A 24,744-nucleotide genomic window follows, 5' to 3' on the forward strand; every position below is an offset into this window, starting at 1 on the left:
AACTCTTAACTATGTAACACCCTGATTATAATGCCTTTCACTTTTCCATTTAACATCTCACTCTAAAACTCGGTAATTCCAACTGTCATAAACCGCATAAAGAGAAAGTATCCATCCCAAGTGTTTTCTTTCAGGTAAATATTCACGTTCCTTGCATGGCGTTGTTCGTGGCGTCCTTCTTCGTGGTTTCGTTTTCGTTCATATTGTTTTCCTCCGCCTCACGTTTTCTTTCAAAGACGAGACGTGAGAAAGAGAAAAAGTGGGAAATGCTTGCAACTTTCCTCTTGGCGTGATGCAGCAGCCCTTTTTTTTCGTGTGTGTGTGTGTGTGTGTGTGTGTGTGTGTGTGTGTGTGTGTGTGTGTGTGTGTGTGTGTGTGTGTGTGTGTGTGCAAGAACATATCCATCTTCCTAGCTGCTATGATTACACTTGTTTTTATTTTCCTTTTATTTACACTATATCTAGTCTTCCAGTTCTTGATACTTTCTCTTCCTCCTCGCTTTGTTTTTTTTTTCATTTTTTCTCCAGTCTTCCATATCTTTTTATATTTCCCTTCCACTCCTTATATAAACTTCTCTACTTCATTATTTTTTTTTCTCCTTTAACTTTCCCTTTCATCCATCCTTGATATATTTCTTCTTCTGCTTTGTCTCTTCCTCTCTATTTTCAATCAATCTATCTCTTTACTCCCAATGCCAACCTTACTTTCCTCAATGTCTCCTCTACTCCCTCGTTAGCTGCCACTTATCTTCCCTGTCTCTCCTTCCTTTCGCATTTCTCTAAGATCACACTATCTCCCCTCTTACAGTTTCTCCTTTCTTTCCTTCATACGCCCCTCCCTTTCCTACTTTCCCTCCTCCCTTCCTACGATGGTCAGTTGGTCTTTCTTGTGTCATCCTTCTTGATATTACTTTCACCACCACCACCACCACCTCCACCACCACCACCACCACCCTATATCGCCTTTCCATCACCTTCCCAACCCTCTCCACCTCCAATATCTCCTTTGTAAATTACCTTCCCTCACCCCACCAACACCACCATCATCGTCACCACCATCACCACCAATTAATTCCTTCCCACTCCCTCCTCCACCACCACCACCACCACCACCACAACCCAAGACAACCTATATCGCCTTTCCATCACCTTCCCAGCCCTCTCCACCTCCAATATCTCCTTTGTTAATTTACCTTCCCTCATTCCACCAACACCAACACCACCATCATCGTCGCCACCATCACCACTTCCTTCCCTTCACCTCCACCATCACCACCAATATTACACTTTTCCGCCTACCTTCCAGTCCCTTCCCCTTCCTTCTCTTGCACTATTTTCCTCATTTTTACCCCTTTCCCTTTTTCTGCACGCTTCTTCCCTCTCATGATCACGGTTCTCCACTCTCCCCTTCTTCCCTTTGATCCTGGTGGTGGTGGTGTTGGGTGGTGGTGGTGGTGGATATGGTGGTCAAAAGTGATTCAACTCCTGCTCGAGAATGAATAACGACGGACGCCTTACTTCAAGCTTTCCCTCCCAAATTCCTAACTTTCCCTCTTTCTGTACCGCATGATCCTCTTAGTCTACCTTTGCTTTCCGTCTCACTCCTTCCTTCCTCCCTTTTCCTTTCCTTGTATTGCCTTCTTGTGCACTACCTGACCCCCTTATCCTCTTCCTCGTCTCCTCGCCATTTCCTTTCTCCATTTTTCCACAGTGCTTCGTCATTTCCGTTTCCTCCATATTCCCATTTTTTGCTGTACATGACTTCCTCCTTTCCTTCTTTCTCCCTTACCCTCCTCTTTTCCTTCTTTCTCCCTTTTCCCTTTCGTGTCTCTCTTTTCCTTCAGTGATTGCAGAACCTATCTATCCCCTTTCCCTTCTTCCTTTCCATTTTCTGTACATTCCCTGTGTGTGTATAAAATGACTCCCCCTTTTCCATTTTCTTTCTCTCTTTCTTTCCTTCCCTTTAGTCAGTTTAGTGCTTGCAAAACCCACCCCCATTCTTTACTACCTTTCTCCTTCCTTACATTCCCTCCTTTTCCATTGCTAGAAAAAAAATAATAAGTAGATGAATTGATAACTAAACAAAACAAACAAACAATCGAATTAGTAGAAAACGTAATATATACATGAGAAGAAAAGAAACAGAGTGCGAAAAACCAAGACTCGCTAAATCCGGTTCGCGTTTTCTCTCTCTCTCTCTCTCTCTCTCGGCTAATCCAAACACTCTTCCTTGGAGGTTAATGAACGTCACGGTAAACTTCCTCCTTCCTCCTTTTCTTTACCTCGGTCCTTCCTCCCTTTTCCTCCTCCTCCCTTTCTTCAAACTCTCTCTCTCTCTCTCTCTCTCTCTCTCTCTCTCTCTCTCTAACATTCTCTATCATTCTCTCTCATTCTTTCTTACATTCTTTCTCTCACATTCTCTCATTCTTATTCTTTCATTCTCATTCTCTCAACCTCATTCTCATTCACACACACACACACACACACACACACACACACACACACACACACACAAGCAAACTCACACCCAACAAAACACAACAACAACCGTACTGATACATTTCGTAATCAACTACACTTTAGCTTTTAATGTTATGTAAAGCGTCCTTCCCAACTCTCGAAGTATTTTTGTTGTTGTTGTTGTTGTATTGCGAGTTTGAAGTTTGGAAACTGTTTAGAATTTTCACAATCTTTAATAAAAAAAGTATAGCGGAACGTGGTAACGAGTCTACTTTTCCTTCATGTTTCCGAGTTTCACAAGATTCTGAGCAATTAAAAAGATGAGATGAAAGTTTTGTTTTAATTAGAAGGAAAATAGTGACGGTAGGAAGGTAGGAAGGAAGGAAGGAAGGAAGAAAGGATGGAAGGAAGGGAAGTTAGTGTCCGTTTTATTTAAGAGGCAATGAATGGCGTGAAACATAATACACAATAATATAGCAACAATGTGTGTGTGTGTGTGTGTGTGTGTGTGCGCATAACAAGCTGGCATTCGATATCTTCTTCCTCCTCCTCCTCCTTCCCCTCTACTTATTCCGCTTCTTCTTTCTTCTTTCTTCTGCCATCATCACTAATATCATAACATTAATCTATTGTTCGTTTGTTATTTGGCCCTTCCTTTTTACGTTCTTGTTTCTAATAGTTCCCTTTTCGCAGCGAGCGTTTTAAGAACACACACACACACACACACACACACACACACACACACACACACACACACTATCCCCCACTCCCCCACACATTACCTCACACCCTTTAGCACTTCATGGCCAGTCTTCACTCGCAAACAACACACTCAGAAGACTCGAGGGCAAATCAACACACTCATGGCTTCTCGGTGCTCCTGTAAAGGCACTCTACGCACGGAGGAGGCACTTGATAAACAGATAAGGTCGGCCAGGAGACACACGACGGGCGATAACAGGACACCGAGGAGTCGAATTTCTAAAGGCATAAATATCGTAAATAAGACACAGGAGTAAAATCACATTAGATAGAACTAACTTACTCATGGGGAGCAAACGTCCGGGGGCGCGTCGCTTCACTCTCTCACCGCCTCCACTCCCGACAGTCTTCCCGAGCAATATTGCACGCAGCTGTCCTGGCAGGATCGATCGACTTGCCCAGCCATGAGTTACGTGGGTGTACTGAAACAACGCTATGAGCAGGATCGACGTCCGGGAGGCGTGCCACGTGCCCATAAAGCCTGAGTTAGCGTTCACGGACTAGCTGGTAACAGGCTTCGATTCACTTTCATCTCGTAGTCACTGGTTCGATACTAAGTCATTCCAGGGTATCGCTGGAATGAGACAAAAGACAATGTTAAAAGAGGACGAAAATGTACTAAGTATGGGAGGTTGAAGATATCAGAGAGATGGACTCAAGACATGTGATATGCGAGTAATAACAATAAAAAAATAATGATACAAATAATGATACTGAAACACTCACGTTGGAACTCCCTCAGCAAGCTGCTCCTCCGGGGGTGGCTGGCGACGGTGAAAACATGTGAAAAGAACGCGAGAAACGAGTTGGCGATGTAAAGAACGCGACGCAGAAAGAAAGCTTGATGTTTAGGCAGAAAGAACTTGTAGATGGCGAAAAAAAAAGAGAATACAAGAATTATCTGCAAAAAAACTAGTAAAGGCCGGTAGGTCTCAGAGGAACAAGAGACCGTTTTCAGGTGGAAGGAGCGAAAAGACATGCCATATAATAGTAGTAATAATAATAAAATAACGATACAAAAAATTTTAACGGAACACTCACATTGCGTCCAACGATGAACCTCTCTTTGGGTACGGCTGGCGGCGGTGAGTGAGGGGGTCAGGAAAGGAACGGAAGGTAGGAGTTAGCAATGGAAAGAAAGCTTGAGATGGAAGTAAGCTTTAGATGGAAGGAAGATCTAAGATGATAAAGGATCAGATGGAAGAAACTATAGTAGGTGTGGGATGATCAAAGAGTACAAAAAAGGATTAAATGAAAGAAATTGGTAGGTGGCGTAAGACCTGAGAGAGCCGAGAGGATGAGATGGAAATGCTAGTGATCGGCAGAAGACAGATAAACGCAACTCTGATGGGAAGGTAGGAATAGTTAACAGAAAATAAAACTAATGAAACGGTTTAGAGGGAAGCAACAAGTAGCTGGAGATAAGTGAATTGGGAGAAGGATATTGTAGTTGGAAGAATAAATTGCTTTCAGACGGAAGGAGCGAATAGTTGGTGAACAGTAATGAACGGAAAGGCAAACGTTTTAAAGGAAAGACAGCGTAGGGAAGATGATGAACACTGAAGGCTATGATACAAATAAAAATGATAAAGTAAGAAGTCAGCAATGTACCCTTGAACAAGTTAAGGGGCAGTCAAGGCACGCAGTCACCCTCACTCACCGGCAGCCACCCTGGAAGAAAAGAAAGAAAGATACGCGAGTCAGTGTGGACCACGAGAGAGAGAAAAAAAAAATAGAAATAGAATTGTTACCATATGAAACGTTTTTTTTTTTTTTTTTTTGCAGCAAAGGAGACAGCTCAAGGGCACAAAAATAGGAAACAATAATAAAAAAGCCCGCTGCTCGCTGCTCCTAAAAAAAAAGAATCAAAAGAGGTGGCCTGATTAAGAACGGAGATATGTCTTAACTGAGGGACCAAGAGGATAATAATTAGAATACGTGAACCTCTTCAAGAAAAACAAAAAACAAAAAAAGGGATTAGAAGAAAAAAAAAAAAAAACAAAAAAAAAAAAAAAATGTAAATAAAAAAAAACAGAAAGCAAGAAATTAGCAAAAAAAAGGAGAAAGTGGAAAGCAAGAAGAGGCAAGGAAAGAAGAGGCAGGCAGGAGAGAGAGAGAGAGAGAGAGAGAGAGAGAGAGAGAGAGAGAGAGAGAGAGAGAGAGAGAGAGAGAGAGAGAGAGAGAGAAAAAGAGAGAGAGAGAGAGAGAGAGAGAGAGAGAGAGAGAGAGAGAGAGAGAGAGAGAGAGAGAGAGAGAGAGAGAGAGAGAGAGAGAGAGAGAGAGAGAGAGAGAGAGAGAGAGAGAGAGAGATAGAGAGAGAGAGAGAGAGAGAGAGAGAGAGAGAGAGAGAGAGAGAGAGAGAGAGAGAGGACGTTGAACATGTGCTAAAGATGATGAAAATGTGCTCTCTCTCTCTCTCACACACACACACACACACACACACACACAATGCAAAAAAAAGGGAAAAGAAGGAAAAGGAAAGAAAAGGAAGAAAGGGAAAGAGAGAATGGATAAAAGGGAGTAAAAGGTATGAAGAGTACAAGAATCATGAATGTAAATAAAGCGGTAAAACGCAGGATGAAAAGGGAGCCAAAAAAACTGATACAGAAATAATAAATAAAAAATGAGCGAAAGAAGCGTTAGGAAGAGCCCAGTGTGAGACAAGATATACGAAAAAAGTGAAAGGTAGGCAAAGAAAAGTGTGAAATAAACTAAAAAAGGGAAAGTAAGAGGAAGGTAAAGGACAGTGGGACAGGATGCGACAGGTAGGCTCGACAGGTGTGCTGGTGAGAGTAATTGACGGGCGCGTAGACAGACGAGTGACACTTAAGGAAGGAAAATGGCAGATCGGCACTAATGAGAGGTAGACACAGGTAGAATGTTATGTGTCTTGATCATGGGTTAGTATGCCGCCTCTTCCCTTAGTCCACCATCACCATCATCACCATCACCACCATTATTACCAGTCACCATTACCTCTTCGACCCCTCAACACCACCAAAGCCTCCCATGTGAACGCCACCATACTCCTGCCTCCGTCCACCACCATCATCACTACCATTATCACCAGTCACCATCACCTCTTCGACCCCTCAACACCACCAAAGCCTCCCATGTGAACGCCACCATACTCCTGCCTCAGCTCACTACCACCATCACTACCATTATCAACACTCATACACCACCATACTCAAAACCATAGTATACATTAACAAGGAGAATTTAAAGCCTTCCACCACATCACAACCCACTATATACAACCACCATCATCCACAACCCACCATAACCCACTACCATTACAACCCATCATCACCATCAATCGCAGACACAACCCAACGCAACCACCTCCACCACCACCACCACCGACACGATACCCACGCCCCTTTAACAGATCCACGTGGCCCCTTCATCCCCATACATTCCCATCATTAAAATTCCGTCCATTCACCACCACCACCACCGCCTCAGGATAGTGATGGTGGTGGTGGTGGTGCGGATGTCAATAACCCCGCCACCCATACCTCCTATCAGTGAAGTGGCACCCGTACACCACCACCACCACCACTATCACCACCACCACCGCAGTACGGTAACCTCCTCGGTGGTGCCTCGTAACAGGGCCACGCAGAGGACTCTAAGCTCGTATGGGGAGTGACGTGGAGGAGCTCGCAGGGAGTTCCTAAAGCCTATAGAGGGAAGGAAGTAGGGTGAGAGGTGGGGTAGGGATGGGGGAACAAGCGCCCTGCCACCACCACCACTACCACCACCATCAGCCGCCACGTGAGTCTCCGCCGCCGCCGCTGAGCCACGCCTCCGCGGCTCCACACACACACGGCACACGCACACAGGCCGCGCACACGTTCCCACACTGGCACGCCTCGCCGCTACCTGAGTAATAACCGCCCTTATGATCCGCTGTCAGGCTCGCGGGACGGCGGACCGGGAGGAAAGGGTTAAATTTGTAGGGACACCCATAGGTAGGTGGAGACTGGGGGTTAGAGGGCCGTGTATGGTGATGACAGCGCCGGGGAGCAGGGTGGAGGAGAGTGCGAGAGGAGGGCGAGGGGAAGCCACAGCAAGAGGAGGAGAGGGAGGGTGTGTAGGGGACGAGCAGTACTACCTGTCGACCTAGGTAGAGGCAGCAGCAGCAGCAGCAGCAGCCTCACGTGACACACATCAGCTGCGAGACGTGAGGATGGGGGTGGGGGGGGGGAGGGAGGAGAGGGAGAAGGGAAACGCGCCGGGAGGTGAAAGGGGACGAGAGAGAGAGAGAGAGAGAGAGAGAGAGAGAGAGAGAGAGAGAGAGAGAGAGAGAGAGAGAGAGAGAGAGAGAGAGAGAGAGAGAGAGAGAGAGAGAGAGAGAGAGAGAGAGAGAGAGTGAGAGAGAGAGAGAGAGAGAGAGAGAGAGAGAGAGAGAGAGAGAGAGAGAGAGAGAGAGAAGACCATAGATTTACATACATACAGACACACAGTTCCACAGGCAGACAGACGAGTTTTTCATTACTGTGTGTGTGTGTGTGTGTGTGTGTGTGTGTGTGTGTGTAAACTTGCTATCTCCACAATTTGACACTCTGCATAACTCTCCTACCAAGACAACCAGCCCGTATGTCTGTCTGTCTCTCCATGGCCTGTCTGTCCCCCTTTTGACGGTACAACTAACGGAAGGTAAGCCTAACGGGGAGTGACGGGAGGAGGAAGACGAAGACGAAGAAGAAGAAGAAGAAGAAGACGAAGAAGAAGAAGAGCAAGGACACGAAGAACAACAAGAACAAAATGATGATGATGCCAGAACGTAAGAAAGAAAATCTATATCTAACAATTCGGATTTTTAAGACGATAAGGATCAGAAGGAGGAGGAGGTTAAGAGGAGAGAGTAAAGTCAAATCAAGAGGTAAGAGAGAAAAAAAGTTGTTGTTACCTTCACACCCCGGGACACGAGAACGCCTATGGAATCCAGGTCATCACAGTCCACCCTACACAGGCGTCCCAGGCTTCCCTTTATCGACCAACCCACCGTAAAGGGAGGAGGGACAGCTGGATGGGAGGAAAGTGAGAGTGGGGAGGGATGTATACGCGGTGCCTTGGCCTGGATTCAAAGCAAGACCAGCGATTTCCTACGCGGGTTAACCACTACGAGGAAGGGGCCGAGGAGGAGGAGGAGAACGGAGATGAGGATGAAGATGGTGGTGATGATGCTGAGGAGGATTAGGAGGCAGGAGAAGAGCAGGAAAGCATAGATATATAACCAGAGAACAAAAGAATAGACTAGAAATATAATCTTCTTTATATATACTCAGTTTCCCGATTCGCAGTCCGTTTAATTAAAGGAAGAAGGGAGAGGAATGTGAAGAAGTTAAGAGCAATGTAGTAACAAGGTAGGGGACGGAGAGTGCGGTGGGAGGGTGGGGGATAGGGAGAGGTCAGGGGCAAGAGATACGTAAGGCAGGTAGGTAGGAATTTAAGGTAGGAAGGAAAGGAGGGGGGAAAGGAGGGAGGAAGATAAGATGTTTAATACACAATATGAGTAAAAAAGTAGTTAATGTAAATGGGGACAGAAAGAGAGAAAGAAAAAAGGAAAGAAAGAAGAAAAAACAAAAGAAAAAAAGAAAGAAAGAAATAATGAATGAGAGAAATAAGAAAAAATAGAGGGAAAGAAAAAAAGATGAGAATAAAAGAAACGAAAAAAAGGAAGAAAAAAAGAAAGACAAGATAGAGAGATAAAGAAAGAAAAAGAGAATAAAAAGAGGAAGGGAGAGTTTAAATCAAATATGCCACGTCAGGTTATAACGCACGACAGGTGATGAACGAAAGAATAGGTCCGGGAGGGAAGGGAAGGAAGGGAAGGGAAGGCGGGATTAGCGAAGAAAGGAGGATGGGGGGGGGGGGGGGAATTAAAGATAAAAAAAGACGGAAGGATTAGAGGGATGAAGAGACAGCCGGGAAGAAGGATTTGAAGGCAGAAATGATAAAGATGGGGAAGAGGTGTAGAGAAATGGAAGAGAAGGATGAGAAGAAGACCGAATGAGGATGATAACAGGAAGGCTAATATAAGAATAACGAAATTAGAGGGATGAAGAGACAGGCGGGAAGAAGGATTTGAAGGCAGAAAAGATAAAGATAGTGGAGGGGTGTAAAGAAATGGAAGAGAAGGATGAGAAGAAGACCGAATGAGGATGATAACAGGAAGACTAATATAAGAATAACGAAATTAGAGGGATGAAGAGACAGCCGGGAAGAATGATTTGAAGGCCGAAAAGATCAAGATGGGGAAGGGGTGTAAAGAAATGGAAGAGAAGGATGAGAAGAAGACCGAATGAGGATGATAAAAGGAAGGCTAAACTAAGAATAACGAAATTGGTGAAGATAAAATATGCGAGGAGGATGGAGGGAAGACATGGAGTAAGACGTAAGAAGCAAATGGAAGAAAATGGCTCTTTGGGACATGATATATTAGAATTATAACGAAAAGTAAATGAAGGCCTTGGTAGAAACGATAATACGAGAACGTGAAATATAGGGAAAGAGTAGGAGTAAAATACGATAGTAATTAAAGAGTAAGAGTAAAGATAAGAGTAAAAGATAAGAGTAGAGAGTTAGAGTAAATAGGTAGTAGGAGTAAAATACGGGTAATATATGGGAGGAAAAGCGAGGGAAGACTTGAACTAAGATAAAATAAGCAAATAGACAAGAAAACGGAACTTTGGGACATGATAAAGATTGGAGTTAATGAAAAGTTATGAAAGTGGAGACGAAAATACGAGAAACTCCAAGAAAACGTTATATACCTACCCCGATACTATATACTCATACGCATTCTAAAGAGGCAAGACCAAGATCAAGACAGCCCCTTTCTCAAGACAAATTGCTCGACCCAACACTCTGCTCGACCTTTCCCCGCCACAGCCCGTCGATCAGTCACGCTATGTCGAATGTTTACCTCCATCGAAACGCTCCGGGGTGGAAGAAGGTGAGGTTAACAGATAATTCAACAGCGAGAAGTTAGTTATTTCCGAAGCCGTATAATGACGAGATTACGAACTAGAAAATTACTTCAGTCGTACGCCGTTAGTGAGCCCCAGCGGCGTAGAGGTCAGCGCCCCCTTATACAAAACGGTGGGCCTTCCTGACTTGACTTTGGACCCAAGCAGCAGCGTAAAACAAGAGAGAGAGAAGAAAGAAGGAAAGAAAGAAAAAAAAAAGAAAAAAAAAGAAGAAAAATAAACATAAAAAGAAAGAATGAATGAATGAAAGAAATATAAGAAATGAAAAGAGGAAGGGAGAGTTTAAATTAAATATCCAACGTCAGGTTAACGCACGGCAGGTGATGAACGAATGAAGAGATCCAGCCATACCTATCCCATTGCGCGCTGGACAATGAACAGTTCGACATGGAGAAACGTGGAAAATGCGGGTAGAGTATAGTAAACGTCACATAGCTATACATATCCCGTTACGCGCTGGACATTGAAACAGTTCGACATGGAGAAACGTGGAAAATGCGGGTAGAGTATAGTAAACGTCACATAGCTATACATATCCCATTGCGCGCCGGACACTGAAACAGTTCGACATGGAGAAACGTGGAAAATGCGGGTAGAGTATAGTAAACGTCACACAGCTATACATATCCCATTGCGCGCTGGACATTGAAACAGTTCGACATGAGGAAACGTGTAGAGTGCATGGTAGAGTATAGTACAGGTCACCAACTATACATATCCCATTGCGAGACGGGGAAAGAACGGGTAAAGTATAAGTAAACCATAATAGATCTTAAGTCACAGCCGCCCCCGTGTCCAGAAGATAGGCAGTCACATCCACCACAGGCTCAACGGGAAACACACAAAGCCGGGCGCCTCAGCAACACAAAACACAGCGCATATTACTCACAAAATTTACAGCAGCTTCATGGCGGGTTATCTAGACGACAATGACAAGTTTCTGGTTTCACTGTATGTGGATGGGGTACTATATATCATTCTATTTTGTTATTCATTTTTAACTATTTTTATTTGTCTAGTTTATTTTCTATTCTATTTTCTTTTTTTACCTTTTCTTCATTTCTTTGTGTGTGCGTGCGTATATGTGTATGTGCGGTTAACCTTTCTCTTCGGGGTCAGCAGGTGATCGCTGCCAGACCCTTGTTCTTTACCTGTGAGTGAGAGGAATGGAAGAAAGGGAGAGCTGGAGGGAAAGTAGAGGAAGCAAAAGAGAGGAGGCGAGAGAAAAGAAATTACAACGAAAAAAAAGGGATAATTTGATGTAGAAAGGAAGATACAGATAGACAGGTGAAATTAGGAGGAGAAAAAAAGGGAGGTAGAGAAAGAGGGAGAGAAATAATAGAGAGGAAGGAATGAGAGAAAGTTACACATATCATAATAGGAGCAGATGATGGAGGAGGAGGAGAAGGAGGAGGAGGAGGAGGAGGAGAGAGTATTTATACCAATGGTGCTGAATGCAGTGATTGTGAGGGAACTGTCAGGTGTGTGTGTGTGTGTGTGTGTGTGTGTGTGTGTGTGTGTGTGTGTGTGTGTGTGTGTGTGTGTGTGTGTGTGTGTGTTTGTCTGTGTGTTTGCCTGTGTGTGTGTTTGTCTGTCTGTCTGTCTGTCTGTCTGTCTGTCTGTCTGTCTGTCTGTCTGTCTGTCTGTCTGTCTGTCTGTGCGTCTGTCTCAGGAAGAAAACGTCCCAAAGAAGCATGGGAGTCGGTAAAGCACTGCGTAATGGGAGGAAAATGACCAAGGGAGTGGAGGGCGGAACCTGGTCGATGTCGGGAGCGATGGAAGAGGAAAGGGAGTGGAGGCGTCTGGCGTATGGAAGGAACTAGTGGACGCGAATGAGGTAACGAAAACAGAGAATGGATGAGTACTAAGTCTATACGTATGATGAAGGTGGGAATGTGGGGGTATGTATAATGGGGCATGGAAGGAACAAGTGGATGCAATGAAAATCTAGCGAGTGAACATATACTGAGTACGTAAAGATAGATGGGAGTGGATGTGAATATTTTTTTTCTCTCTCAAACTGAGTCATCCGCCAGTGAAACAACCTTCTGACAAAAGTAGCTAGGGCGAATATGATCATGTGAAATGTCTGATGAGCTTTTAAATCACTAAAGTGAAAGCCACGTTATGAACTAGCAAGCGTTCTGTTACCTGCTTTTCTATGTTTACCTGTGTCCAACCCTTCATGGTCCTACCCCTTCTCCCCAGCCCCCCGGGGAAAGTTTGGAAAGTTTCGTTTAGTCGGCGCAACATCTGTGGTCATATGCCGGAGAGAGACAGAAGGGGAAGGAATTTTAGGAGAAGGGAACAGATCCCAGGAGACGGGACACAACCCCCGATTATTACCTGGTACCCATTCACTGTTAGGTGGACAGGGGCGTAGGGTATCGGAAAAGCCGCCCATTTTTTTCCACTCCGCCCGGGAATCGAACCCGGGCTCTCTCGGTTGTGAGCCGAGTGTGCTAACCACTGCACCACGAAGCCACGCGCCCCCACGGGGACGGCAAACTTTTAAGGATGTTAGCATCCACTTAGTAGTAGGAGAGTGGCGGAACGGAGGAGGACGGGACGAAAGGAGAAAGCAAGGAGAAAGGGATGCTGCGTCAATGTCTGGAGGGGTGGAGAGGGAGGAAGGAAAGGGAAGGGAAGGAGAGAAAGAGGAGGACATGGAATGGACAGGAGTGAATATAGTTGATAGCACACAATAAGAAGGAGGCTTTATATACGGAATAGAAATCATCATAATAATAATAATAATAATAATAATAATAATAATAATAATACAAGTTTTTTTTATTTTTTTTACATCAGAGGACACGGCTCAAGGGCAACAAAAAGAGCACAAAAAAGCCCGCTACTCGCCACTCCTTTAAAAGATAAAAGGAAAGAGTAGTAATGAAATAATAATAATAATAATAATAATAATAATAATAATAATAATAATAATAATAATAATAATAATAATAATAATAATAATAATGGCGCTATCAACAGCTCATTTCAAGGCGAATGAAGGAGACAAAGAAACACAACAATGCGACTATTAATAAGCCCTGGAAGTATTACAGACGCGCAGACAGACATACAGACATTTAGACAGACTGACTGACAGACAAAGAAACATACAGACAGACAAGCAGACAGGCAGAACGAGAAAAAAATATACTGACACTCACTGACAATACAGACAGATAACAAGCGTACAAACAGACAGAAAGACAGGTGGACAGATACAGACATACCCAGACAGTTATACAGATACAGTTACAAGCATACAAGCGCTCACACACACACACACACACACACACACACACACACACACACACACACACACACACACACACCTGTCGGCCATAACAAACATCTCACTCATTAAAATTACAAAAGTTCTCATGACCCCGATTTCTTACCTACTCTCCTCATCAATCATTATTCATCCTCATCTCTCGTATTCTCCTCTCTGTCTCACTTCTACTTTTACTTTTCACACTTTATCTTCGACTTTCGTTTCCCTCCTTGACTTATTTCTCTTCTCGATGGGTTTTTTTTTCTAGCATCATTTTGGTTGACATTTCTATCATTCGCCGTTATTACAATTATCATCTTTCTAACGTTTCTTCCATATCATCCTCTTCCTATTTTTTCTCATATCCTCTGCTCATCTCTCTCATTTTCATTCTTCTTTCCTATCCTCCTCCTCCTAACTAGTTATCTTCCAATCTTTCTATATTTTGTTTAACTCATTTCCCTTCCTTCCTTCTTTCTTCCGCCACTTACATTCTCCACAGCTTTCCTCTTTTCCTTACCACCAGATTTCCAGTTATTCACCCGCAGCCTTACAATACGATGTGTCTGCTAAGGTTCACACTACCGGGAATGAGGAAGGCACGGGAAGCGAACAGAAAATGGGAGTGGACAGAGGCAGCAGAGGTGGTGTGACAAGGAGACAGAAAAAAAAAAACCGTCGAGTGAACCGGTTGAAGATGTGAAAGAGGAAGAGTTGCAAAGAGAGCGAGAACGAGAACAAAAGGAGAACTGGAAGACGGAGAGTGAGAGAAAAAGACAATGGAAACAAAAAGCGAACTAGTTATACAGATACAAAGGAAAGGGTCGCCGAAAATGTTGAAAAAAACCTGCCAGGAGTAGAATACAAAGAGAGGAAGGAGGAGGAGAGAGGAGAAAGGGAATTTAGGGCAAAGGAGGAGGGGAAGGAGGAAGAGGGGGACGTGACGGAAGGGGTAGGGTGAATGGGTGACAGGTGAAAGGAAGAGATATTAATGGACGGGAGTGTAGAGATAATGGGAGGGCTGTCGTCTGCGCCTTGAGAGTGAAACTGATGTAGAGAATTGAACAATGGAAGATAATGAAGGTAGGCTGAGGTGACTGAGTGCTGGAAGGAAGAGGCATCATTATAAGGGAGCACGGAGAGAAAGGGAAAAAAATGGTTGCAAGGTAAAGAAGAAGGATGAAAGAAGGAAGGGAGGGGTGGAAGGAAGGGGAGGAAGAGAGCACGAAGAGAAAGGGAATAAAATAGATGCATGATAAAGAAGAAGAATGAAAGAAGAAGAAAAAAAGGAAATGGTGGATATGAAGTGCTGCAAAATTTAACGACGATAGGTTTGGTAGATTGAGAAGTAGACGAAATGGCCTGAAGAAGAAATAGAGGAGTTAAATACTAAAGAAGAGAAGAATGTGGACCAATACCGTACCCGAGCAACCCCCTTCCCCCCAAAAAATCTCTCTCTGCGTGCTTGCCTGGACTAAAGAAAAATGAGTTCCAGCAATGGGCAGTTTATTTCTTTTGTCAGGGTTTATATTATCGAGAGAGAGAGAGAGAGAGAGAGAGAGAGAGAGAGAGAGAGAGAGAGAGAGAGAGAGAGAGAGAGAGAGAGAGAGAGAGAGAGAGAGAGAGAGAGAGAGAGAGAGAGAGAGAGAGAGAGAGAGAGAGAGAATACGTACACTGCTCCTGTACTATAATTATTACACAAAAAAAGTGAAAGGGAGCGATAACCTTTGCTCCTTAGACCTACACACACACACACACACACACCGAAGCTTCACTATGGAAAAGAAGAAGGAAGAGGAAGAGGAGGAGGAAGAGGAGGAATGAGGGCAGCGGTGCAATGTTGAAATGCCAGGTTTGGAGAAGAAAGTGAGGAGAAAGGATGAGAAGGAGGAGGAGGAAGAGGAGGAGGAGGAAGAGAAGGAGGAGGAGGCAAGGGCAGGCAGGGAGCATGGGGAAGTGAGGAAGGGTCGTGGCATGGTAGTTTGCGGTGGGCTCTGGAAGGGTTGTGTGTGAAGCGGCAACAACAGTGAAGGGCTGGCTGGGCTCAGGACGAGATTGACGTTACTGGTGGTGCTGCTCCTAATACTGGTGATACTGGTGCTTGTGTTGGTGGTGCTATATTACTGGTGCTAGTGGTGGTGTGGCTACTTGTGTTACTGGTACTGACACATCTACAAGGGCACGAGGGCGGACGAGATCAATGGTTTTCGAGGATTTGGAATGGGTTGAAGTTGTCAGGGGCGGCTTTCCCGGACTTCTGAGCGAGTGGCGCGAGGAACAGAAGAAAGTGGACGCGAGGATTGTGTGAGCTTTACCTGGCTGTGTGTTGCTTGGCTGGTATGTCTTTGTGGTTTTTGTTTTCTGTTGTGGTTGGTGTTTGTTTTTTTGTTTTTGTTTCTTACTTTGGTGGTGATGTTAGTTTGCTCTGCTCTTCTCTTTTCTCTTCTCTTCTCTTCTCTTCTCTTCTCTTCTCTTCTCTTCTCTTCTCTTCTCTTCTCTCTCTCTCTCTCTCTCTCTCTCTCTCTCTCTCTCTCTCTCTCTCATTTTTTCTCTTTTACTTTCTTACTGTTTTCCTTCTTTCTTTATTTCTTATTTTTTTCTTTCTTACTTTTTTCTTTCTTTTTTTTCTCTATTTTTTCTTCTTTTCTTTATTTCCTTCTCTCTCTCTCTCTCTCTCTCTCTCTCTCTCTCTCTCGTCCTGGCGAAAGACCGTAGTGTGAGATCAGGAAAAAGTGGCAATTACTCGTATCTAACGCATGAGACTCGCGTGGACGGGAAAATCATATCCCGTGAGTCAAAATCGCTGAAGCTTACAAGAAAACAAAACAAAACAAAAAAACAGGGTCATGGTAACAGTGTAACAACATTCCCACTGACAACGGGTGTGACGCAGGAATGTGTAACCTCGCTAACATTATATACCAACAAAAAAATAAAGATATACACCTATCGTTCTAACTATTAGCCTCTCGCCCTAACTTCCTTTTGGTTGAACAGTGATTGACGGCTTTCTTTTTTAATTTTTTTTTTTTTTTCACATTGTTTTTTTTCAAAAAAAAAAAAAAAAAAAAAAAAAAAAAAATTGCTACTTCTCCTGATTTTCATTTCATTAATTTAAAAAGACACACTGGACTATCACAACGAGCACAATAAGACGCACGAATAGTCACTTCGCAGACGACATCCCCAAAATAGTAATTCATATCCAGGCAAATTAAGAGACGTAATGGCAAACGAAACCAATAATAAAGTCGAGAAAATGAACAATTACGAAAATAAAGTGGAAAATGAAACCCAACAAATCCAAATACATTACCCATTGCAGTAGACATCCCTCAAATCATAACATATCTAGACAAATCAAGACAGCTAATGCCAACTGAACCATCGATGAAAAGAGAAGATAACCAAATACGAAAAAAAATGTAGGGAAATCAAAACCATCATAAACAAAAACAGTACCCATTGCAGTGAAGAAGAAGCAAAGGTAACAGATGGAACACAAATAGACTGAGCAGATAAGAGCAAAGGAAGGTGAGCAAGGACAGGAACGTGTGTGCAATATGTTGGTGAGAGGAAGAGGATGGAATTACAGAGGATAGGAGACGCAAAAGGGAAGTGAAGAGGAATGGAGGGATGAGAAAATAAAAGGAAAGGAGAGGAGGAGGAAGAGGAAGTGGAGGAGGAGGAGGCCGAAGAGGGTGAGTGAGAACGATGACCTGGCGTGATTAATGATGCGGGGATGTCGGCGAGGATGACGGCGAGGCATTGCAACCATTATTCCTTGGGATGACGCGCCGGAAGAGCCATTATGAGCTATAGCGACGGATTCTTGAGCAACACCACCCCGGCATTCGGCGCGATGAGACGAAAGTGGTGGAAGAATAGTCGAGGAAAAGGAAGAGGAGGAAGAGATGAAATGGAATAGATGGTGAGGAAAAAGAGAAAAATATAAGTACGAGAAGCAACGGAAAGGAGGAGATGAAACGAAAATTAGATGGTGAGAACCGTGAGATTAAGAGAAAAATGACGAAGACGAGAAGCAAAAGGGATAGAGGAGATGTGGGTGAGGAAAAGCAGATGGAGAAGAAGAACAAGAAAAAGATGGGAAGAAGGAGAAGATCAGAGATGAGTAAGGAAACGAAGAGAAAACGAAGAGAGAAATGACGAGGATGAGAAGCAGAGGAGATAGTGGAGAAGTGAATGAGAAAAGCAGATGGAGGAGAAGAACAAGAAAGAGAAGAAAACGAGGAATGAGGAGGAAAGGGAAAGCAAAACAGGAAGAGAGAAAACGGAGAGAGAAATGACGAGGATGAGAAGCAAAGGAGATAGTGGAGAAGTGAATGAGAAAAGCAGATGGAGGAGAAGAACAAGAAAGAGAAGAAAACGAGGAATGAGGAGGAAAGGGAGAGAGCAAAACAGGAAGAGAGAAAACGGAGAGAGAAATGACGAGGATGAGAAGCAGAGGAGATAGTGGAGAAGTGAATGAGAAAAGCAGATGGAGGAGAAGAACAAGAAAGAGAAGAAAACGAGGAATGAGGAGGAAAGGGAGAGAGCAAAACAGGAAGAGGAAAGAACAACATAACAGGACGAGGAGAGGGGCGGGACGGGGGGAGGAAAGAGGGAGGAAAGGTATACGGAAAAAAAGAAAACGAAAGTATGGGAAGGAGGAAGGGCTGTTGAAACCGTACACCCGAGGCACCGAAGACAGCGGAGCGGGGGTGTTGACTAACATAAGCACGTCTATCATGGCTTATCATCCCCCTGAGTTACGTCCTGCCACTCGAGTTTCAGATAACGAGTCGACCACACACCGCAGGCTCGCTTATCGGACCTGGATCATCGTACGAGTCTTGTATGGTTAACACTGCTGCTTCTCCGCCACCTCCTTTTCCTCTTCCTCTTCCTCTTCCTCCTCCTCCTCCTATATATATACTATTACTACTACTACTACTACTACTACTACTACTACTACTGCTACTACTACTACTTCTACTACTACAATAATCACTTCTCTACCATTAATACTACTTTACAACTCTATTAGGATGTATAATAAAGAAAGGAGTATTACAAAGGGGACAATATAAAGACCTACTAATCCATGGCACCAGTTGAAAAGATAATATGAAGAAGCAAACACCTACAAAAGTTTTCAGTGGACTTGATATCTGAGTAATTTCTTCCTCTTTCGCTCTTTCCACCACTTTTATTGCCCACCGAAAACCTGCTTCCGTAACGATACGCCCGTCAGCTGTTAGAAAAAGAGAGTATAATGGAGCTGGGCAGGAGAGGCAGGTACGTACGTGTGAGTAGGACTTGTGTCTTCCGGTGTTGGCTCGGTGAGGTTAAGGAGAGGCAGTGACCCCGTGGCTGGCTGGCTGGACAGCTGGCCAGTTCCTTGTTAATTAATCCCTACCTCACCCTGTTCCGCCCAGCCATTATATTTTATTTTCTCGATTGAAATACTCTAAATAAATTAAGTTAGTAAGTAAGGAAACGGAGTGTTTTTAAGTTAAAATTGCAGAGATACAAACAATGATAAACAAAACATGGAAATTTTCAACCAAAGTAAGCAGATTATTTTTCCTTTTAAACTGAGAAAATAGAAAATCACTGAAGAAGACAAAAAACGTGAAAAAAATGGTATCGGAGAAAGTAAATCCGAAGCAGAGAGAAACAGCCAAGCAAGGAATGTTAAGAAAGAGTACAAACCGCGGAAAGGCGGAGAAAGGGAAAGTAAAAGAAAAATAGTGCCGCCACAAAACACTGAAGCACAGCGCGAGTCTGGGGCGGGAAGATAACACCCGGACACGTCAGCCAGACAGGTATACACAACAGAACGACCACGGAGGAGCGGCGCGTGGCGAGGAAGAAAAAACAAAAACACATGCTTATGCCGCCTCACGACTGGAGCAAGACGCGACATTAGCACACAAAGGGAAAGTCAGGGAAAGGAGGAATGTGCGCGTGGCGTGTCGTGGGGCTCACGATCATATGCTTGGCGGCCGGGAGGGGCGTGGGAAAAGGGAGCAAGTGAGAGTGAGTGACCGCGTGAGTTGAATGAACGCAAAAGTAGCTCTACTCGCACCGCTGGAAGGCAGGCGACCGGGACGAACACCCTCAGGACCATACTCTCAAACACTCCACCGCTTACACACTCACATATGACAGGGTTTTCGTAGGTGTTTCAGCCATTTCCAAGGGCACTTTTATGACCCTGGTAGTAGTTTGACCCTTCTTCTGTACCGCGGACGAAGAAAACACTCACGCACTCTCACATTTGACAGGGTTCTCGTAGGTATTTCGGCCATTTCCAGGGGCACTTTTATGACCCTGGTAGTAGTTTGACCCTTCTTCTGTACCGCGGACGAAGAAAACACTAATGAGAACCCGAGTGATCTCCTGTTCGGCCTTTGGAAGTAGTTGACGTGAGAGGTGGAAGCGTCTGAGAATACCAGCGTCAGCGTCTACGTGGCTCGCTGACCAGATAAAGCAGAGGGAAAGGAAAGAGGAGGGAAGGAGGCCTGCCCGCAACACATGCCTACTTAGTGGTCATCCCGCCCCTCCTTAGTGACCCTTAGTGACTCGTCAAGATAGCTGTTTGTAGGCGAAGGTAAATATTACATCAAAACGCCTAATAATGAATGAAGACAACGATAATGGTGAGGCAGAAGGTAAGGGAAGGAGGATAAGAACGTGGAGAGACAAGAGGAAGAAACGTAGGTGAATGACGAGGAGGGCGGAAAAAAACAACATAACTTACAACACGGAGGAACGAGGAAGAAGAGGAGGAGGAGGAGGAGGAGACGGGAACACTTGGAGAATAGAGAGAGAGGGAAAGGGAAAATGAGGCTAGACAGAGAGAGGTAGAAAGAGTAGGAGGAAAAGGAGGTAAAGGACGAAGAGGAAGAGGAAGAAAAGGAAGACATGACCAACAGAACGGAGGAACAAGGAGGAGGAGATGATAACTTGAAGAATAGGGATAGGGAACCGGAAAGAGTGTTAGACAGAGAGATGTACCAACAAGAGGAAGAAATGAAGGTAAAGGACGAAGAGGAAGAAGAGAACCAGGAAGACATAACTAACAACACAGGGGACTTCAAGAATGGAGAGAAGGAAGAGGAAAGGGGAGGTGTATATAGAAAGAGATTGAATAGGAAGATAACTTGTACCCTAAAGACCTGTATTAGTGTCGGTATCTCGTGCTGTATCTGAGGCTAGTTCGTGGTGTCTATGAAGGAGTAATCTGCTCTGGGACCAATGACCGCCTGCCTCCTCTGCCTTCCCTCACTTGGCCTGCCTCACCTGGTCCGCCTCGAGTGTCCAGCCAACTACTACGATGACAACAAGAATAGGAAAAAAACAGTAGAACCAATTGTAGCATCAGATCTCCTATACTTCACGAATCATGATCGAGAGAGATGAAAAAAGGAAAGGGAGTTGTGATTCAGTCAATGACCCTTCCTTCTCCTCGTCCTCTTCCTCCTCGTCCTCCTCCTCCTCCTCCTCCTCCTCCTCCTCCTCCTCCTCCTCCTCTTCTTCGTCCTCGTCCTCGTCCTCCTCCTCTTCGTTTCTTCCATTCAAACCCTTCCTCCATATAATTTGTTGGTGAAACGGAATATTTTTCGTACCGTGTGACGTTCTTAAAAATGGCTTGGTGTGACTTGGAAAAGAGGTGTGTCTGGGAGGCTAGATGGCAGGGTGTGGTGTGGTGTGGTTCGGTGTGGTGTGGAGTAGTGTAATAGTCTGTAACGTGGTCTATTGTGGTGTGAGATGGAGTGTGGCCTTGAAGGAAATTTAATGTTCTGTTGTGTATTATTTGAACGTATAAAGCTTCGTATGCTCTGAAATGATGTATAAGTCGTGAGTGAGTAATTCTAAGTTACTGAGTTAACCCGTAAAAAGTACACACACACACACACACACACACACACACACACACACACACACACACACACACACACACAACAACAACAACAACAACAACAACAACAACAACAACAACAAATTTCACACCGAAGCAACACTAACGCAACACGGATTAATCGCAATCTTCAAAACAAGTGTAGCATTAAATTAACTTAATATTTACACCCAAAACGCTGCGTTATTTTCCCGGTAATGTTACATGTGCCTCTTATCTCGTCTCTCATCTGGAGCATTACTGTGAGCAAATACATTTCGCAACGGCACAGATGTTACGACGATTTGTCTCAAGAAAGCAACGAACAATATAAGTAAATAAATAAATAAATATATATATATATATATATATATATATATATATATATATATATATATAATATTTATTTATTTATTTATTTATTTCGGCAATAAAAAAATACACAAATTATATAAAAGAAACGATGACTAATTAAACGGGAACGAAAGGTAGATGATGGAATCTTTAAGTTAATGAAAATGTTATTTGCCTGTACAGTTTCTCCATTCCTTGCAAACAGTTTTACCTTTACTAAACTGTGTAAAAATATACACATAGAGAACATCAGGAAAATGGAGAATTTACTGACAGAACAGCAGAGCGTGTACACACCGACTGTCAGCCCTGGGGAGATAAATGCAATTCGAAAGGCTGATTTAGCAGACCTACCAAAGGTAAACACACACACACACACACACACACACACACACACACACACACACACACACACACACACACACACACACACACACACACACACACACTTTCACGTGACTTGTTCAGGAACCAACAAATTTGTTTACCAACGGCCAGTGGTCTCTCTCTCTCTCTCTCATTATTATTATTATTATTATTATTATTATTATTATTATTATTATTATTATTGTTATTATTTTTTCATTATCATTAAAACTATAATTATCTACTCTCTCTATGTAACATCTTTTCGTAAATGTCACCGGAAAGAAAATTTCACAACTAAAACTTTCTACAATGCTCCGTAAATTCGCAAAAAATATATACTGTTACGTTCAATATCTCTTAAGTCTTGAGAGCAGAGGAATACCTGCGGCAAGGCAGATAATGACGATGACCCCCACACTAACACGCCTCCCTCCCACAGACGTGATGGCGACGCCGACGGTGGTGACCTGGGCGTGCCTGCTGGTGGTGCTCGCGGCCGCAGATGCAGTCCCCCGCCCACAGCCGCCGCCGCTCCCCGTCCTACGTGAAGGCCAACCTCTAGGAAGTGGAAAGCCACATTACCTCCTCTTGGAAACGCTCAGACCAAGGGCTTCAGCTAATGACATCCAGGAACAGGATTTAGCAGCCTCTGGTGAGCCAAATGAGCGATTCAACGAAGAGGGTGTCTGGGAGTCAATAGCCCTGACGCAGCTCCCTTCGCTCCTCACGTCTCAAGGTTTCACTGAAGGAGCAAAGGTGCCAAAACGGTTGCTCTGGGATTCATCTGGGCAAGAGGGGTCATATGCTGCCACCATCAATCGCCGCAATGATTCGAAGAAGAATGTCCACAGGAGGCAGAAGAGGTACACCATCAAGCACAAGCTGAGGTCCATTGCGGTGCCCCTCAGCGTCTTCAACTTCTTGGGCTTCCTGCCGGTGCGGGTGCCCGGGCTGCCATACCACAACGAACTGCCGTCACCGGACTACGGCCACTACGAGACCAAGTACGATGTGTACGTCCCCAGGTACAGGAGGCGCAAGACATTTAGGAGGTTCTGATAGGTCTTCACCAATCAAAGTTTTGCGGTAGGTCTCAGATAAAGTTGAATATCCTACCCTTCTTCGCGCCGGCAGCCCCCACACCACCAAAGGCTACGTCAACCCCGCAGTGGCTCAGGACATTTTCGAGGCACACAGGGGCCAGGAAAGCAGCCACAAGTCGTGCCATTTGCTCTGATGCAAGACACGTCAGTCGGGGCACGCATGGATAATACACACGCAGGTACCAAATACTTTCCTCTCTCTCGAAATCACATAACTTTTCCTACACAATGATAACAGCAAAAACTGTGTCGACTTGGCGGTCAGGAAATGTCGGCGTCACAGCGTCTTCTCACGTGCCAAAGAAATGCGAATAAAAACAATTACGCCAGACTCCTCCAGCACAGAATAAACGGTTGCGGTGGTGGTCAACGTCATTAGTGAAAGGAAAACTACTGCCTCGGGAAAAAGTCACGCCAGGATTGGATGGAGAAAAAAAAATCTCGGTCTCATTTTCCCAGCCCGTGATAAGTCAGCAGGGGCGTGGATCCTGAGGGCGTAACGTTGTGTTTTTGTTCTTCCCCGCAACGCCGCCGCAAAAGGTGACCAGGAAATTCGGGCGGGTGTCCATCAACGAAGTCAGGTAATTGCCTATCGAATCAGCATCAGCGACCTCAATCAAGCCCTTGCAAAAAAAAAAAAAGAAACTATAAACGAACGTGAATATCGAATCAAGTTTAGTCACCCAAGCCTTTAAACCTGTAGTGTAGACTTTAAATGAACCTAGTTGAAGTTATCCGAAGTATGCTGGAGTGACTCGCGGTGTACTGTGTGTGAGGGCGTGCGGGTCTGCTGGGCCCACGCTGGATGCTTGTTGATGCTCTCCTGCAGCTCCTCAAAGAGTTACTTATAAGGACGAGCACAATGTTGCCCTCACGACTACGATGGATGTAAACGAAGGAATTTTGAGTCTTTCCTTCCCGACACGGACTAGACAATGATGACTTACGATGGTGCTTGTACGTAAAATAAATGTTCAGCAACGTTCTTTCATGTTTTCCATCCTACATATACCTATAAATGTGCTTGATGTGTTATTTATATGTGACGGTAATGCTAAGCTTCATCACAATAAGAGAAACAAATCAGTTAAAAAATGTGTTAGTATGCCATAAAATACTGTTTTCTACGAAACACAAAAACATGTATTTCTATAGTAGACTCAATCATTCTTCTATGTTCTTTTGTGCGGTATATATAACAATATTCTGATACGCTTCTTCTAATACTAAAATTACCAATGGATGAAAATAAACAATAATATAAATGTACACGGGAAAAAAAATAAGAGAAGTAGGAGGAGGAGGAGGAAGAGAGAGTGGAGAGGGAGGTAGAGAAGTCAGGGGAGGATGGTGGGGGAGAAAGGAGGAGGAAGGGGTTGAGGAGAGGAGGGGCAAACACGCTTCCTCATACTTCGCAACACAATACACGTGCGCGGCTCTATGGGGCAGGAGAAGAGGGAGGATGGGAAGGGAGGAGAGGAGGTAAGATAAAATTGGTTGCATA

The 24,744-nt window shown here is 44.3% G+C and overlaps 1 protein-coding gene across 2 annotated transcripts in view; it reads left to right on the top strand.

Annotated features, from left to right (window-relative positions):
- Positions 1-24,225, top strand: part of LOC126996549 (uncharacterized) — a 30,305-nt gene extending 6,080 nt beyond the window's left edge. The window contains exons 1-2 of one of the 2 annotated variants that reach the window (XM_050857108.1): positions 15,480-15,845; positions 22,577-24,225. In XM_050857108.1, the coding sequence (XP_050713065.1) occupies positions 22,582-23,196 (615 nt within the window). In that variant the 5' untranslated portion in view covers positions 15,480-15,845; positions 22,577-22,581 and the 3' untranslated portion in view covers positions 23,197-24,225. Of the gene's footprint in view, positions 1-15,479; positions 15,846-22,576 lie in introns of those variants that run through there. The other variant, XM_050857107.1, reaches the window with a different exon arrangement.
- Positions 24,226-24,744: the final 519 nt, after the last annotated feature.

Source organism: Eriocheir sinensis, chromosome 10 (genome assembly GCF_024679095.1).
Source record: "Eriocheir sinensis breed Jianghai 21 chromosome 10, ASM2467909v1, whole genome shotgun sequence".
NCBI lineage: Eukaryota > Metazoa > Arthropoda > Malacostraca > Decapoda > Varunidae > Eriocheir > Eriocheir sinensis.